Source organism: Ursus arctos, unplaced genomic scaffold, assembly GCF_023065955.2.
Source record: "Ursus arctos isolate Adak ecotype North America unplaced genomic scaffold, UrsArc2.0 scaffold_24, whole genome shotgun sequence".
Lineage (NCBI taxonomy): Eukaryota > Metazoa > Chordata > Mammalia > Carnivora > Ursidae > Ursus > Ursus arctos.
In genome coordinates this window covers 31,132,504-31,150,434 of record NW_026622919.1, presented here as the reverse complement: position 1 = coordinate 31,150,434, position 17,931 = coordinate 31,132,504, and the positions used below count along the sequence as shown (strand labels likewise).

Below are 17,931 nucleotides of genomic sequence, written 5' to 3'. Positions count from 1 at the left end.
TAAAAATTGAGCTACCCTATGATCCAGCAATTGCACTACTGGGTATTTATCCCAAAGATACAGACGTAGTGAAGAGAAGGGCCATATGCACCCCAATGTTCATAGCAGCATTGTCCACAATAGATAAATCGTGGAAGGAGCTGAGATGCCCTTCAACAGATGACTGGATTAAGAAGATGTGGTCCATATATACAATGGAATATTACTCAGCCATCAAAAAGAACGATTTCTCAACATTTACAGCAACATAGACGGGACTGGAGGAGATAATGCTAAGTGAAATAAGTCAAGCAGAGAAAGACAATTATCATATGGTTTCACTCATTTATGGAACATAAGAAGTAGGAAGATGGGTAGGAGAAGGAAGGGAAGAATGAAGGGGGGGTAAACAGAAGGGGGAATGAACCATGAGAGACTATGGACTCTGGGAAACAAACTGAGGGCTTCAGAGGGGAGGGGGTGGGGGAATGGGATAGGCTGGTGATGGGTATTAAGGAGGGCACGTATTGCATGGTGCACTGGGTGTTATACACAAGTAATGAATCATGGAACTTTACATCAAAAACTAGGGATGCACTGTATGGTGACTAACTTAATATAATAAAAAATTATTATAAAAAATACAGCTAGTAGATAGCTCTTATGGAGAAATGGTATCATCATAAAAGAAAACTATCCACCAAGAAGGCAAAAATAGAGTGTGGCTTTCCAGAATGCTTCCATGAGACTATATCTTATTGTCACAAGGGTTCAAACCATCCATCACAAATGAAAATAAGAATATTTTTTTGAAGACACGTCCCTGAATTTATGTTCACTCTCTGTTCTCTGTTTCACTATTGGGCATGTTGCATGGCCCTCTGGAGCTCAGTCCCCACCCTCTCCAGGCCTCCCTCACGGCACTGAGGAATTGCCACCAAACACTTCCAAAACACTACCCATCTGATGAGAGAAGAGATGTCAGGGAGAATGATAACAATGACAGTAATCCTTGCCTGGGTTCTATGTAAGGTTTATAAAATATTCTACGTGTTTTGGAATCTCACAACAAACCTGTGAGATGATTGGGACAGATATTGCTCTATGCCAGTGTGGTGAGGAAGAATCCATGAGTTCCAGAGAGGCCAGGTAGCTGCTCCAAGGTCACCGTTCTGGGAACGAATAGGTCAGGGGCTCCCAGCTGAGGGCTAAGGCTTCAAGGCCTGTGCTTTCTCTAACACTCTGGACACCGACCAAAAGTGGCTGGGAAAACACATAAACTAGAACTGCTCTCACCGGGGAAACAGCCTGCTCACAAGAGGAAACCATCCACCGAGAAGAGGAAAAGAAGGGTGTGGCTTTCCAGAGCCGTGAGAACACTTCTCATTGTAGCAGGAGTTTCAGAACTTCAGCATAAACCTAGACCACCAAAGACGACTTTTTCCCTTTGCCTAAAAATCTGAATCTGGAGTTGCTTAGTTTCAAAATCACTCATTTTATTTTTCTGATAGGCTCCATGCCCAGAGTGGAGACCAACACAGAGCTTGAACTCATGACCCTAAGATCAAGACCTCAGCTGAGATCGAGTCAGATGCTTAACTGACTGAGTCACCCAGGTGCCCAAAACTCAGTCACTTCTATGATGACCTCCACAACACGCTATGAAGTCAGCAGATACAGTAGCTTTCCCTCCATTTTACAAATGGAAAACAAAGCCAAGGAGAAGTGACCTACTCATTCTCGCTCCCTTTTACAAACCAGCCGGCGCCTCCCTAGTCTCTTCACTGCTGCCTGCACCTCCTGGTTCCTCAGGGTGTAGATCATGGGGTTGAGCATGGGGGTCATGACCGTGTGGCCGATGGACACAGCCTTGTCCATGGAGAAGGGGGTGAAGGGCCGGGCATAGAGGTAAATGCTTGGAATGAAAACCATAGACACAACGACGATGTGGGTGGTGCAGGTGGAAGCTGCCTTCCTCCTCGCCTGCCCAGAGTGGGACCTCAGCATCACCAGGATGACTGAGTAGGAGGTCAGGAGGAGAAAGAACCAGATGACATCCAGCATTCCACTGTTGAAGATCATGAGGCTCTCCAGGAGGGAGGTGTCAGTGCAGGCGAGTCTCAGCACTTGTGGGACATCACAGTAGAAGTTGTCCAGGACATTGGGGCCACAGAAAGGCAATGTGAGCATCAGAGCTAGTTGGTAAATGGAATGCACGAAACCTACCACCCAGGCTGTCACCACCAGCCCCACGCAATGCTGAGTGTTCATGATGGTGACATAGTGGAGGGGCCGGGAGATGGCAACAAGGCGGTCATAGGCCATCACCGAGAGGAAGAAGACCATGGCGCCTCCCAAAAAGTGGAAGAAGAAGAGCTGGGCCATGCAGCCCTGGTAGGAGATGGTCTTCTTCTCAGAGAGGAAGTCTACCAGCATCTTTGGGGCAGTGACAGAGGAGAAGCAGAGGTCTAAGACAGCCAGATTGCGGAGCAGAAAGTACATGGGTGTGTGAAGCCGAGAGTCTGAGGTCACCGTGACCATGATGAGGAGGTTTCCCATGACAGTGGTGGTGTAGACAAACAGAAACACCGGAAACAGGAAAAACTGGAGCTCTTGAGTCTCTGAGAACCCCAAAAAGACAAACTCTGATACCCACGTGAGGTTTTTTGGCTCCATGGCATCTTCTCCATACTCCTAAAGAAAGGGAATCATAGGTACAGAAGCAAGAAGCCACTTTTAGTGCTTGGGGCTCAAACTGAGTTGTCCAGGTCTAGACGGTGGATACTCATGTGCAGATCATATCACCAGGAGCTGATTATTAATGGGCTTGTCTGTGGACAGTTGACAAGCTGCGCTGTAATATACATTCATAAGATATCTTAAAGCCATACAGAGACATATGCAACCTGCCTTTCAAACATTCTGTTGGAGTCCAACACACCAGCAGTCAAATTCAGGGCTTCTGGTTACTTGAGATTAGACCTTGATTAAGCTACTTAATCTCTTTGAGTCTCTTTCCAGACCTGTAAGATAGGAATAAACACATCTTCTTTATAGAATTGTCTAGGGCATGAAATAAAATAATGCATCAAGTTCCTAGAACAGTACTTGGAAATAAATCACTCTGGTAATCACTTCTGGGTATTCTCCTCCTCTAAGACATCTTCCCTTCTTCCAGTCTCAAATAAACTTTTCTAGCAATCATTTTTCATGTGACATGTAACACATCCTCGTGTTAATGGGCTTTTCCTGTGACTATGTTTTTCCTCCACAATTTAACTGAAAGCTGCCAGAGGCAGAGACATGGATCTTTATTTGTGCCCCACAGTGCCCATCTTGGTGGACGGTCCATGCTCCAAAATCAGGTGGCGTTGATGCTGAGCTGGCAAAGAGCTGTGGGGTGCAGCCACTTACCTGGAGAGGCCTGGAAAGATATGAAGTGTGTTATGAGACAAGAGAAAGGCCACACAAGAGAGAGACTCTGGTTTAAGAAATAGATGATGAATATTGCCTGATGGGGACTCTGAGAGCTCTACTGAAAGGAACAAGAAGTTTAGAAGATGTTACTGATACAAGGGAAGAAGACAAAGGAAGATGTTGAAACCAGAGCCTAGAAACAGACAAAGGAAGCAAGGTGGGACAGGAAGAGGAAGGGGGAGGGAGGAAGAGAGCAGGTGAATGAAGGGGAAATGGGAAGGTGGTGGGGGAGGAGGGAATGGGGCAAAGCTGGAGAAGGAGGGGGAGGGGGAGAGATAGAAGGGGACGGGTTAGGGGTGGGGGGCCTCCCCACTCCTCCTGCCCTGTCTCAGTCCCATCCTCTCTCACGTGCCTACTGTGGTCCATCATGGGTTAAGGGTCAGGTTCATCTCATCCTTTGCCTTCCATTTACTTCCACTGCAGGCCGGTTCTGTAAGACCGTCAATGAGACCTTTCTAAGCTCATAGCTGATCAGGTTTCTCTCTCATTAGAATCGTCCAGTGACTGTCTAGTGCCCCTGGCTTATAACTCAAACTCTTTGAATCTGCCTACCTTGCTCTGTGGATTTATACAGGGTGAAGCACATGCTTACCTATGTGCATGCATGTCCCTCTCAGCATGTCACACGAGGCTATAAAACGTAGCCTTCACCTACCTTTGTAATCAGTATCCCTGTCACCCGGGAACCGATTGCCATTCAAGAAATCCATAGCTTCTCACATGTGCCATATGCTCGGTTATTTCCTTGGTAGCCTTGGTAATGAGTTCTGTTCTGAAATGCCCCCTACCACCTTCTCACCCTACAAAGACTGGGATATCACCTGCTCTGTGGCTCCTCCCCCATCTCTCCCAGACAGAATTAATCCCTTCTTTCTCTGGGTTCCAATAAGGTTTTATAACTAGCTCCATTAGAGCATTTTCCAGCTTCTTCTCTTGTCCCTCTTAACTAGACTGTGAATTCAGTAACGTAACAGCTCCAGCACCTCGAACAGCAACACTGACTGAGCAGTTGCTCCACACGTGTTTGCTAACTTAATGTATTAGAAGGTAATTCTGTGTCCTTGTTTTCACATCTAGGTGGGGAGTTTGTGGTGTGTTTCCTCATGCTCTGCTCTCAGCAGCCTCCATACTGCTTGGCTGTTAAAAGCCTAGGTTTTCACATGACCTGAGGCATCTGTTTTCAACATCATATTTGCCCTGAACTCCTTCCCGAGACTCTCCTCACACTTCAGACTTACTACCATCCAGTCTATGTCACTTGTTTATTCTCCCCACATTCCAGTAAGTGTTTCTGGGTCCTTCTTGCGGCTGATTTTTCTACAGAGGAGAAAACCTTGGTGTCTCACCTTCCTCCAGCCCAGAATGGGAGAATGGCTTCAGGTCTCACATCATCTTGGGTAGCCCCTTCCTGCAGCATCAGTTCCCTGGCCACTGCCCACATGTCACCTACGACAGTGGGGCTGACCCTAGGGAAAAAGGGCATGTCCTCAGAGACACACTATTGGACTGGGTTTGGCTCTAGAAACACAGCTGGCCCGATTCCCCTCCGATTCCCGATTCCCACTGGAGGCAAGGAAACAATGGGAATTGTTAAAAAGTTTCTAAATATCTCAAAAACACTTACTCCCTCAGAAGTCTTCCTTAGGGGCCAAAGTACCAAGGACACTGAAAACTTTAGAGATTTGCAGGGTATGGGATTTTCCGGCTGCAATCTAATAGGACAAGAGTCTTTTCCAAATACACAAACTCCGGGAGTTTTAGACAACCCCATTTGTTAGACCAGTGATTCTTAACCTTAGAAGAATCACCTGGGAGCTTGTGAAGACTGAGTAGTGTGTCCCCAGCCCCAGACTTTCTCATTCAGTTGGTCAATAATAGGGCCAAGAATCTGCATTTGGAGCAAGTTCTCAGATAATGCTGATGGTCCTCTTTCTGGGCCACACATTCAGCACCACTGACTGTTCTTTCTCCGGTGGGTGCACTAGAATCACCAAGCTAACTGGTTTGATTTCTTTCTTCCTTCTTCTCCTTCTCCTACTTCTTCCTTTTCTCCTTTTCCTCCTACTTTTAAACTTAATTGATCTCTATTTAGAGAAATTCAGAGGTTGGATATGTTTCTATACTACAATGGAAACTTATGAAAAATCTTATTCTTTATTTGACCACCCAGACCCTCCAGTTGATTTACCTTCCATATCCAGGTACTCACATTATCTATAAAATGCTAGAATTACTTAAATTTTTATTTAAATTCAATTAATTATGATATAGTGTACTGTGAGTTTCAGAGGTAGCGTTTAGTGATTCATCAGTTGCATATGACACCCAGTGCTCATTACATCAAGAGCCTCCTTCATGCCCATCACCCAATTAACCCTATGGTTTGTCTCCATTTCTGATTTCATCTTATTTTATTTTTGCCTCTCTTCTCCTATGATCATCATTTTTGTTTCTTAAATTCCACATATGAATGAGATCATATGATAACTGTCTTTCTCTGATTGACTTATTTCACTTAGCATTATACTCTCTAGTTCCATCCATGTCATTGCAAATGGTAAGATTTTGTTTTTTAATGTCTGAGTAATATTCCATTGTATTAAAACGGCAGCATTTTTCTATGTGAATTATTTCTGCTTCTAACACGAGGGTTCCTATAAGAAACGCCTATAATCACTCATTATGAGAACCTGATCAAAACCCAAATTGACTGTCTTTGTAAGCTTGATATGCTGTAGAGCCTGATTTCATAGACCTCCCTGATGTACACAGCATTTCCAGGTTGGTCTAAATTCTCTCATTGTGCATGTTTACACTTGGCCAAATTAAGTTTCTGCCTCTGGCAGATAAGAATACAATATGAAGATCTCCCACAAACAGGGGATGTGGGGTAAAAAACAAACCAACCACCAACTCTTCTTTAGAGCTTCGGTCCCTTTCAAAATTTAATCACGTGGATCCAATTGGCCTCCACTGATTCTGGGGAAGGGGACAGGACTTGCACATTTCATTGACTATCATGTGGGGGATTTTGAGTTCTGGTTCGGACTCAGCTTTCACTAAGAGAAAGCTAATGTGTTTCAGTTAATATATTTCCCCTGTCAAGGCACATAGGGGCCTGTAGAACGTCCACCAAACCTCATCTCTTCACTGCATCCACTAACCAACATAATGAATTCCAAAGACGAGAAGGGCAGGAGGAGAGGGTTCATGCTAAAGACCCAGGCAAGGAAAACTGAACTGAGAAAATGATTTTGCTATGTGCTATATATCTAAGAAAATAAATATTTGTCAGGCTTAGCTATTGTTACCACTTCAGACTTAATGCAGGCAGGATACATCCAGAAGCAACTTCATTTATATTCATTTATACTCTCCTTGAGGGTGCCCAGCATCGCTGATAATCAATAATTCTCCCATTACGATGGTCGGTTTTATATGTCAACTCGACTAGTCTATAGTTCCCAGTTATTCAATCAAACACTAATGTAGGTGTTGCTGTGAAGGTACTTCACAGATGTGATTGCTGTCTATAATCAGTAGATTTCAAGTAGAAGAGAAGTTCCTAGATAAGCTGGATGTGCCTGATTCGATGAGTTGAAAAGCCTTGAGGGCAGGACCGAGGTTCCCTTGAAGATGGTGACCTTCTTTATTGTGGCTTCAGCTCATTCAGGGTCCCTGCCTGCCTCTCCTGACCCCTGTCCTATGCATTTCTACTGGCCCCGGGGATCAGTCTCACAATCATGTAAGCCAAGTCCTTGCAATAAATCTCTTAATAGGCATATGTTAGATGTATCCAACTGGTCCTGTTGCTGTGGTGGAACTCGGACTGATACACCACCTTTTATGGATCCAATGTAAAGTAAACATCTTAGGCAACGTTGACTGAGGTCTTTTCCTCCTCACACCTCAGTCATCCCTGAACTTGATTATAAATCCAACTGGAATGGCAAGCTCTACAGATTAATAAGGCTGAGACATGAAGTATTCTCTGAGCCAGAATCAGACGATCACTGAGCATGCCAGATAGAGAAGGTGAATCACTATGAGGTGCACCTGGAAGTCATGTACCACGTGCATCAGTTGAGTAGAGTTACACTCAAATAAAAAATTGTTTTAATCTGCTATCCCTGAAATAATTTACAGCCTTCCATCCGCAACTTCTCAGAGAGCTGTTTTCACTAATCCTGTATAAACAAAATGACAAAAGACTTTCATCTTCTCCCCATTGAGAATGATATTCACTGTAGGTTTTTCATAGGTGGTTTTTATGAAATTGAGAAATGTACCCTCCATCCCTTCATCTGAAGGGTTTTAATCAGGAAAAGATGCTGTATTTTGTCAAATGCTTTTTCTGCATCAATTGAGAGGATCATATGGTTCTTGACTCTTTTCTTGTTGATATGATCTATCACACTGATCAATTTGTGAATGTTGAACCACCCTTGCATCCCAGGAATAATCCCACTTGGTCATGATGGATAATCCTTTTAATGTACTTTTGGATCCTATTAGCTAGGATCTTGTTGAGAATTTTGGCATCCATATTCATCAAGGATATCGGTCTGTAATTCTCCTTTTTGTTGGGGTCTTTGCCTGGTTTGGGGATCAAGGTAATACTGGCCTCATAGAATGAGTTTGGTAGTTTTCCTTCTGTTTCTATTTTTTGAAACAGCTTCAGGAGAATAGGTATTATTTCTTCTGTTTGGTAGACTTCCCCAGGGAGTCCGTCAGGCCCTGGACTCTTGTTTTGGGGGAGGTTTTTGAACACTGCTTCAATCTCTTCATAATTAATCAGTCTGTTTAAATAATCAATTTCCCTTAAGATCAGGAACATGACAAGGATGCCCACTCCTGCCATTATTATTCAACATAGTACTAGAAGTCCTTGCAACAGCAATCAGACAACAAAAGGGATAAAATGTATCCAAATCGGCAAAGAAGTCAAACTATCTCTCTTTGCAAATGACATGCTATTCTATATGGAAAATCCAAAAGATTCCACCCCCAAATTACTAGAACTTATAGAGCAATTCAGTAATGTGACCGGATACAAAATCAATGCTCAGAAATCAGTTGCATTTCTATACACGAACAATGAGACTGAAGAAAGAGAAATTAGGGAATCGATTCCATTTACAATAGCGCCAAAAATCATACGTTATCTCGGAGTTAACTTAACCAGTGAGGTAAAGGACCTATATTCTAGAAACTACAAATCACTCCTGAAAGACTGAAGAAGACACAAAAATATGGAAAAAATATTCCATGCTCATGGATTGGAAGAATAAACATAGTTAAAATGTCTATGCTACCCAGAGCAATCTACACTTTCAATCCCATCCCGATCAAAATACCAATGACATTTTTCAAAGACCTGGAACAAACAGCCCTTAAATTTGTGCGGAACCAGAAAAGGCCCCCAATCACCAAGGAATTGTTGAAAAGGAAAAACAAAGCTGGGGGCATCACGTTGCTGGATTTCAAGCTATACTACAAAGCTGTGATCACAAAGACAGCATGGTACTGGCACAAAAACAGACACATAGACCAATGGAACAGAATAGAGAACCCAGAAATGGACCCTCAGCTCTTTGGGCAACTAATCTTTGACAAAGCAGGAAAAACATCCAGTCTCTTCAATAAATGGTGCTGGGAAAATTGGACAGCTATATGCAAAAGAATGAAACTTGACCACTCTCTCACACCATATACAGAGATAAACTCCAAATGGATGAAAGACCTCAATGTGAGACAGAAATCAATCAAAATCACAGAGGAGAACATAGGCTGCAACCTCTTTGACATCGGCCACAGCAACTTTTTTCATGACACATCTCTAAAGGCAAGAAAAACAAAAGAAAAAATGAACTTGCGGGACTCCATCAAGATAAAAACTTCTGCACAGCCAAGGAAACAGTCAAAAAAACTAAGAGGCAGCCCACGGAATGGGAGAAGATATTTGCAAATGACACTACAGATAAAAGACTAGTATCCAAGATCTACAAAGAACTTCTCAAACTCAATACACGAGAAACAAATAATCAAATCAAAAAATGGGCAGAAGATATGAACAGACACTTTTCCAATGAAGACATACAAATGGCTAATAGACACATGAAAAAATGTTCAAAATCATTAGCCATCAGGGAAATTCAAATCAAAACCATATTGAGATACCACCTTACGCCAGTTAGAATGGCAAAAATTGACAAGGCAAGAAACAACAAATGTTGGAGAGGATGTGGAGAAAGGGGATCCCTCTTACACTGTTGGTGGGAATGCAAGTTGGTACAGCCACTTTGAAAAACAGCATGGAGGTCCCTTAAAAAGTTAAAAATTGAGCTACCCTATGATCCAGCAATTGCACTACTGGGTATTTACCCCAAAGATACAGACGTAGTGAAGAGAAGGGCCATATGCACCCCCAATGTTCATAGCAGCATTGTCCACAATAGCTAAGCTGTGGAAGGAGCCGAGATGCCCCTCAACAGATGACTGGATTAAGAAGATGTGGTCCATATATACAAGGGAATATTACTCAGCCATCAGAAAGAATGATTACCCAACATTTGCAGCAACATGGATGGGACTGGAGGAGATTATGCTAAGTGAAATAAGTCAAGCAGAGAAAGACAATTATCTTTATGGTTTCACTCATTTATGGAACATAAGAAATAGCAGGAAGATGGGTAGGAGAAGGAAGGGAAGAATGAAGGGGGGATAAACAGAAGGGGGAATGAACCATGAGAGACTATGCACTCTGGGAAACAAACTGAGGGCTTCGGGGGGGGGGGTGCCTGGGATAGGCCGGTGATTGGGTATTAAGGAGGGCACATATTGCATGGTGCACTGGGTGTTATACGCAAATAATGAGTCATGGAACTTTACATCAAAAACTAAGGATATACTGTATGGTGACTAACATAACATAATAAAAAATTATTATTAAAAAAACCCCCCAAAACCCAAAAAAGACAAAAAAGCATTACTTGACTAGACTTGATTGTTTAGACCCTAAAGAATCTTGGTTTAATTTAAAAGTAAAAGTTTCAACTTATATTACAAAGCTCAAGCAATCAAAGCAATATGGAACTGGCACAAAAATTAGACACATACACCAATGGAACAGAATAGAAAACCCAGAACTAAATCCACAATTATATGGTCACTTAATCTTTGACAAAGCAGGAAGGACTATCCAATGGGAAAAAGACAGTCTCTTTAACAAATGGTGTTGGGAAAACCGGACAGCTACATGCAAAAGAATGAAGCTAGACCACTTTCTTACTCCATACACAGAAACAAACTTGAAGTGGATTAAAAACCTAAATGTAAGACCTGAAACCATAAAAATTCTACAAAAGAGCACAGTCAGTAATGTCTCTGACATCAGCCATAGCAACATTTTTGTAGATATGTCTCCTGAGGCAAGGGAAATAAAAACAAAAATAAACTATAGGACTACATCAAAATAAAAAGCTTCTGTACAGTGAAGGAAACAATCAACAACACTAAAAGACGACCTACTGAATGGGAGAAGATATCTGCAAATGACATGTCAACAAAGAGGTAGTATTCAAAAGATGTAAAGAACGTATACAGTCAAGAGCAGAAAAACAAATCATCCAATTTAAAAATGGGCAGAAGACATGAACACACATTTCCCCAAAGAAGACATTCTCCAATGGCCAACAGACCCATGAAAAGACACTCACCATTGGGCATCATCAGGGAAACTTAAATCAAAACCACAATGAGATATCACCTCACAGCTGTCAGAATCGCTATAATCAAAAACACAAGAAATTACAAGAGCTGCTGACGATGTGGAAAAAAGGAACCCTTATGCACTTGGGTGGGAATGCACACTGGTGCAGCGACTGTGGAAAACAGTATGGAGGTTCCTCTAAAAATTAAAAATAAAACTACTCCATGAGCCAGTATTGCACTATTCCATATTTACCCAAAGACTAGGACGACACTACTTGAAAGGATGTGTGTGCCCATATGCATACAGAGGCATCATTTACTACAGCCAAATTATGGAAACAACACAAGTGTCCACCAACAGATGACTGGATAAAGAAGATGTGGTATATATACAATGAAATATTATTCAGCCATATAAAAGAATGAAATCTTGCCATGTGCAACAACATGGATAGGTCAAGAGAATATATATCATGCTAAGTGACAAAAGTCAGAAAAACAAGTATCATATCATTTCACTCATTGGAATTTAAGAAATAAAACAAATGAACAAAGGGGGAAAAAAGAGATGAACCAAAAAATAGATGCTTAACTATAGAGAACAAACAGATTGTGACCACAGGGGAGGTGAGTGGGCGGATGGGTAAAATAGGTGAAGGAGATTAAGAGTCCACCTACCCTGATGAGCACTGAGTAATAGATGGAAATGTTGGATCACTATATTGTACACCTGAAATTAATTTAACACTGTACATTAACAGTACGTACTGGAATTAAAATTTAAGAAAAAGTATTGATGGGAAGTCAAAAATAATTGTGAATGGGAATGTGTGGAGGAACTAACAGTAAATGAATACCTACTATATGCCAAGTACTCTACTAGAATTTTCACTTACACCCCTGACCCACACAACATTGTGAGCAACTGTGTAAATTTTATAGCTAAAGAAGTAGAGATTCAATGACATTCAAGAGGATAGCAACCAGCAGTAGCTATACTGGATAGAGTGCCCCGGCGGCAAATTCTGTTAGTGTCTCACTATACAATTTAAGACATCACCAGAACATGGGGAACGTTTTCAATTTAAGAGATCTTATGAACAGCTTCTTTTCAATTTTTTCTCCACAGTCTTTATAATGAAAGACATTGTACCACCCCATTTAGGGTTAATAGGGTTAATAAATTTAGATCTGAGTCACATTTACATCACAAACATAGTATAACTTCAGTAAGAGATGTCTTAAATTCTCAAGGATATAACTGTGTTCACCAAAAAGGGATATCTCTCAACAAATTCACTTTAGAGTTGAGTACCTCATGTTATGGAATGTTCACATGTAAGATATGTCTGAAGAAATGTCTCCCATGTCTTTCCCTTAGGTAGTTACTTCTATGCTACCATCCCTAAAACTGATGTACTGAGTCACATAAAAATTTTTTTTCACAAATTAAAAAAGAGACTCAAGATAACATTTTTAAAAAGATTTTATTTATTTATTTTTGAGAGAAAATAGAGGGAGGGAAAGAGGGAGAAGGAGGGAGGGAATCTCAAACAGACTCCCCACTGAGCCTGGAGCCCACTGGAGGGCTCAACCTCACAACCCATGAGATCATGACCTGAGCCAAAACCAGGAGTCCGACGCTTAACTGACTGAGACACCCAGGCGCCCCTCAAGACAACTTTTTAAAAAAAGTGAACCAGTAAGTGACTTCTAGTCATTTACAAATGGAATCAATAGATTGAAAGGACACAGGAAAATTGACAACCATCAGTGAATGCAAAGACATAGCTCAATGAAGTTACAGAACTCCAAAGATAAAGAAGAATAAAAGCAGGGAGCAGAAAAGACTGTGATTGTTCCAGAGTTAAGATGAGATTGTTCACCTGCCATCACAGATATTATCCACAGCTGAGGAACTCTCCAGGATTTCCCTTGTGTTTGTGGGAAACCTTGAGTTTCACATCCCACCCATAGCCTTCCCTCTAAACTTGGAGTCAGAGGAGCCAAGTCCTACCCAAGCTCTGCCACACTCTTGCTGTTCACTAGTGAGCAAGTCACTTCTCTTTGAGTCGTCTCATTTGTTAAAGTGTTTAATATAAAATAATATATCCACTGTCCATTTTATGAGGGTGAGATAAAAGTGAGAAAGTGCCTAACACAATACCTGACACAGGAGTAGGTCCAGAGAAGTATTTTTTTTTAAGATTTTATTTATTTATTTAACAGAGAGAGACAGAGCGAGAGAGGGAACACAAGCACTGGGAGTGGGAGAGGGAGAAGCAGGCTTCCCGCTGAGCAGGGAGCCCTATGTGGGGCTCAATTCCAGGACCTGGGATCACGACCTGAGCCGAAGGCAGACGCTTAATGACTGAGCCACCCAGGCGCCCCCAGAGAAGTGTTCATTTAATTTCAAGTGTCAAACTGAGGGTTTCAAAGGGGAGGGGGAAGGGGGATGGGCTAGCCCGGTGATGAGTATTAAGGAGGGCACGTATTGCATGGAGCACTGGGTGTTATATGCAAACAATGTATCATGGAACACTACATCAAAAACTAATGATGTACTGTATGGTGACTATTGTATCATAATAAAAAATAAAATAATAAAATAAAATAAAATAAAAATAGAACACAAAAAAAATAATTTCAAATGTCACACTTTATAAATACTTCCTTCCACTTTTCAAATGGGAAATCAAAAGTTCAGAGGGAAAACTTGTCACTTAAAGTCAAGATATTTTAAGTTCACTCACTGTTACATATCACAAGGCGCTTGCCTAATCTCTTCATGGCTGCCTGCATCTCCTGATTCCTCAGGGTGTAGATCATGGGGTTGAGCATGGGGGTCATGACTGTTTGGCTGATGGACACAGCCTTGTCCATGGGGAAGGGGGTGAAGGGCCGGGAGTAGATATAGATACAGGGAATGAAGATCATAGACACCACAATGATGTGGGTGGTACAGGTGGAAGCTGCCTTCTTCCTTGCCTGCCCTGAGTGGGACCTCAGCATCACCAGGATGACCGTGTAAGACACCAGAAGAAGAAAGAACCAGATGAGGACCAGCATTCCACTGTTGGAGATCATGAGGAGCTCCAGGAGGGAGGTGTCAGTGCAGGCGAGTCTCAGCACTTGTGGGACATCACAGTAGAAGTTGTCCAGGACATTGGGGCCACAGTAAGGCAATGGGAGCATCAGAGCCAGCTGGACAATGGAGTGAACAAATCCCCCTACCCAAGCAGCCACCACCAACCCCACACACAATCGAGTGTTCATGATGGTGACATAGTGGAGGGGCCGGGAGATGGCTATGTAGCGGTCATAGGCCATCACTGAAAGGAAGAAGACAGTCCCGCCTCCCAAGAAGTGAAAGAAAAAGATCTGGGCCATGCAGCCTTCATAGGAGATGGTCTTCTTCTCAGAGAGGAAGTCTACCAGCATCCTTGGGGCAGTGACAGAGGAGAAGCAGAGGTCTAAGACAGCCAGATTGCGGAGCAGAAAGTACATGGGTGTGTGGAGCCGGGTGTCTGAGGTCACTGTGGCCATGATGAGGAGGTTTCCCACGACAGTGGTGGTGTAGACAAACAGGAACACCAGAAACAGGAAAAGCTGGAGCTCTCGAGTCTCTGAGAACCCCAAAAAGACAAACTCTGATACCCACGTGAAGTTTTTTGTCTCCATGGCATCTTCTCCGTACTCCTAAAGAAAGGGAATCATAGGTACAGATGCATGAAGTCACTTTTAGTGCTCGGGCTCAAACTGAGTTGTCCAGGTCCAGATGGTGGATCCTCATGTGCAGACCATACTACCAGGTGCTGATTAATTGGACTTGTCTCTGGACAGTTGACAAGTTGGTGCTGTAATATACATTCACAAGATATCTTAAAGCCATACAGAGACATATGTAACCTGCCTTTTCAAAGATTCCGTGTGATCCAGTTTGGGGAAACAGTTGGAGTCCAACACACCAGCAGTCAAATTCAGGGCTTCTGGTTACTTGAGATTAGACCTTGATTAAGCTACTTAATCTCTCTGAGTCTCTTTCCAGTCCTGTAAGATAGGAATAAACACATCTTCTTTATAGAATTGTCTAAGGCATGAAATAAAATAACACATCAAGTTCCTAGAACAGTGCCTGCAAATAAATCACTCTGGCAATCACTTCTTCTGGGTATTCTCCTCCTCTAAGACATCTTCCCTTCTTCCAGTCTCAAATAAACTTTTCTAGCAATCATTTTTCATGTGACATGTATCACATCCTCGTGTTAATGGGCTTTCCTATGACTATGTTTTTCCTCCACAATTTAACTGAAAGCTGCCAGAGGCAGACACATGGATCTTTATTTGTGCCCCACAGTGCCCATCTTGGTGGACGGTCCATGCTCCAAAATCATGTGGTGTTGATGCTGAGCTGGCAAAGAGCTGTGGGGTGCAGCCACTTACCTGGAGAGGCCCGGAAAGATATGAAGTGTGTTATGAGACAAGAGAAAGGCCACACAAGAGAGAGACTCTGGTTTAAGAAATAGATGGTGAATATTGCATGGCAGGGACTCTGAGAGCTCTACTGAAAGGAACAAGAGGTTTAGAAGATGTTACTGATACAAGGGAAGAAGACAAAGGAAGATGTTGAAACCAGAGCCTAGAAGCAGACAAAGGAAGCAAGGTGGGAGAGGAAGAGAAAGGGGGAGGGAGGAAGAGAGCAGGTGAATGAAGGGGAAATGGGAAGGTGGTGGGGGAGGAGGGAATGGGGCAAAGCTGGAGAAGGAGGTGGAGGGGGAGAGATAGAAGGGGATGGGTTAGGGGTGGGGGGCCTCCCCACTCCTCCTGCCCTGTCTCAGTCCCATCCTCTCTCACGTGCCTACTGTGGTCCATCATGGGTTAAGGGTCAGGTTCATCTCATCCTTTGCCTTCCATTTACTTCCACTGCAGGCCAGTTCTGTAAGACCGTCAATGAGACCTTTCTAAGCTCATAGCTGATCAGGTTTCTCTCTCATTAGAATCATCCAGTGACTGTCTAGTGCCCCTGGCTTATGACTCAAACTCTTTGAAGCTGCCTACCTTGCTTTGTGGATTTATACAGGGTGAAGCACATGCTTACCTATGTGCCTGCATCTCCCTCTCAGCATGTCACACGAGGCTATAAAACGTAGCCTTCACCTACCTTTGTAATCAGTATCCCTGTCACTCGGGAACCGATTGCCATTCAAGAAATTCGTAGCTTCTCACATGTGCCATATGCTCGGTTATTTCCTTGGTAGCCTTGGTAATGAGTTCTGTTCTGAAATGCCCCCACCACCTTCTCACCCTACAAGGCTGGGATATCACCTGCTCTGTGGCTCCTCCCCCTATCTCTCCCAGACAGAATTAATCCCTTCTTTCTCTGGGTTCCAATAAGGTTTTATAACTAGCTCCATTAGAGCATTTTCCAGCTTCTTCTCTTGTCCCTCTTAACTAGACTGTGAATTCAGTAACGTAACAGCCCCAGCACCTCGAACAGCAACACTGACTGAGCAGTTGCTTCACACGTGTTTGCTAACTTAATGTATTAGAAGGTAATTCTGTGGCCTTGTTTTCACATCTAGGTGGGGATTTTGTGGTGCATTTCCTCATGCTCTGCTCTCAGCAGCCTCCATCCCTGCTTGGTTGTTAAGAGCCTGGGTTTTCACATGCTACCTGAGGCATCTGTTTTCAGCATCATATTTGCCCTGAACTCCTTCCCGAGACTCTCCTCACACTTTAGACTTACTACCATCCAGTCTATGTCACTTGTTTATTCTCTCCATGTTCTGGTACGTGTTTCTGGGACCTTCTTGCAGCTGATTTTTCTACAGAGGAGAAAACCTTGGTGTCTCACCTTCCTCCAGCCCAGAATGGGAGAATGGCTTCAGGTCTCACATCATCTTGGAGAACCCCTTCCTGCAGCCACTGTCACCACATCACCTATGACAGCAGGGGTGACCCTAGGGAAAGAGGGCATATCCTCAGGGACACACTTTTGGACTGGGCTCGGCTCTAGAAGCAGAGCTGATTCCCCACCCTCCGCATTCCCTCTGGAGGAAAGGGAACAATGGGAGTTGTTAAAAAGTTTCTAAAAGGTCTCAAAAACACTTATCATTGAGAAGGCTTCCTTAGGGGCCAAAGTACCAAGGACGTTGAAAACTTTAGAGATTTGCAGGATTGGGGATTTCCACACCTCAATCTAAAAGGACAAGAGTCTTTTCTAAAGAAATAGACTCTGGGAATTTTAGACAAACCCATTTGTTAGACCAGTGATTCTTACCATTTAAAGAATCAGCTGGGGGCTCCTGGGTGGCTCTGTTGGTTGAGCGTCTGCCTTTCGCTCAGGTCATGATCTCTGGGCCCTGGGATCGAGCCCTGCATCAGGCTTCCTGCTCAGTGGGGAGTCTGCTTGTCACTCTCTCTCTCTCTGCCCCTCCCCATCATTTGTTCTCTCTCTCTGAAATAAATATATAAAATATTTTTTAAAAAGAAAAAAAGAATCACCTGGGAGGTTGTGAAGACTGAGTAGTGTGTCCCCAGCCCCAGACTTTCTCATTCAGTTGGTCAACAACACGGCCAAGAATCTGCATTTGGAGCAAGTTCTCAGATAATGCTGATGGTCCTCTTTCTGGGCCACACATTCAGCACCACTGACTGTTCTTTCTCCGGTGGGTGCATTAGAATTACCAAGCTAACTGGTTTGATTTCTTTCTTCCTTCTTCTCCTTCTCCTACTTCTTCTTTTTCTCCTTTTCTCTCTACA

At 43.1% G+C, this 17,931-nt stretch overlaps 2 protein-coding genes across 2 annotated transcripts; both read right to left on the bottom strand.

The window, feature by feature from the left end:
- Window positions 1-1,713: 1,713 nt before the first annotated feature.
- On the bottom strand, window positions 1,714-2,655 carry LOC113249922 (olfactory receptor 4D2-like). The gene has a single exon (XM_026491367.2). The coding sequence runs from the start codon at window positions 2,653-2,655 to the stop codon at window positions 1,714-1,716; it is 942 nt and encodes a 313-aa protein (XP_026347152.2).
- Window positions 2,656-13,914: 11,259 nt separating this feature from the next.
- Window positions 13,915-14,850, bottom strand: LOC125281004 (olfactory receptor 4D1-like). Its single transcript, XM_048212199.1, has one exon. It carries the CDS (start codon window positions 14,848-14,850, stop codon window positions 13,915-13,917), a length of 936 nt encoding a protein of 311 aa, XP_048068156.1.
- Window positions 14,851-17,931: the final 3,081 nt, after the last annotated feature.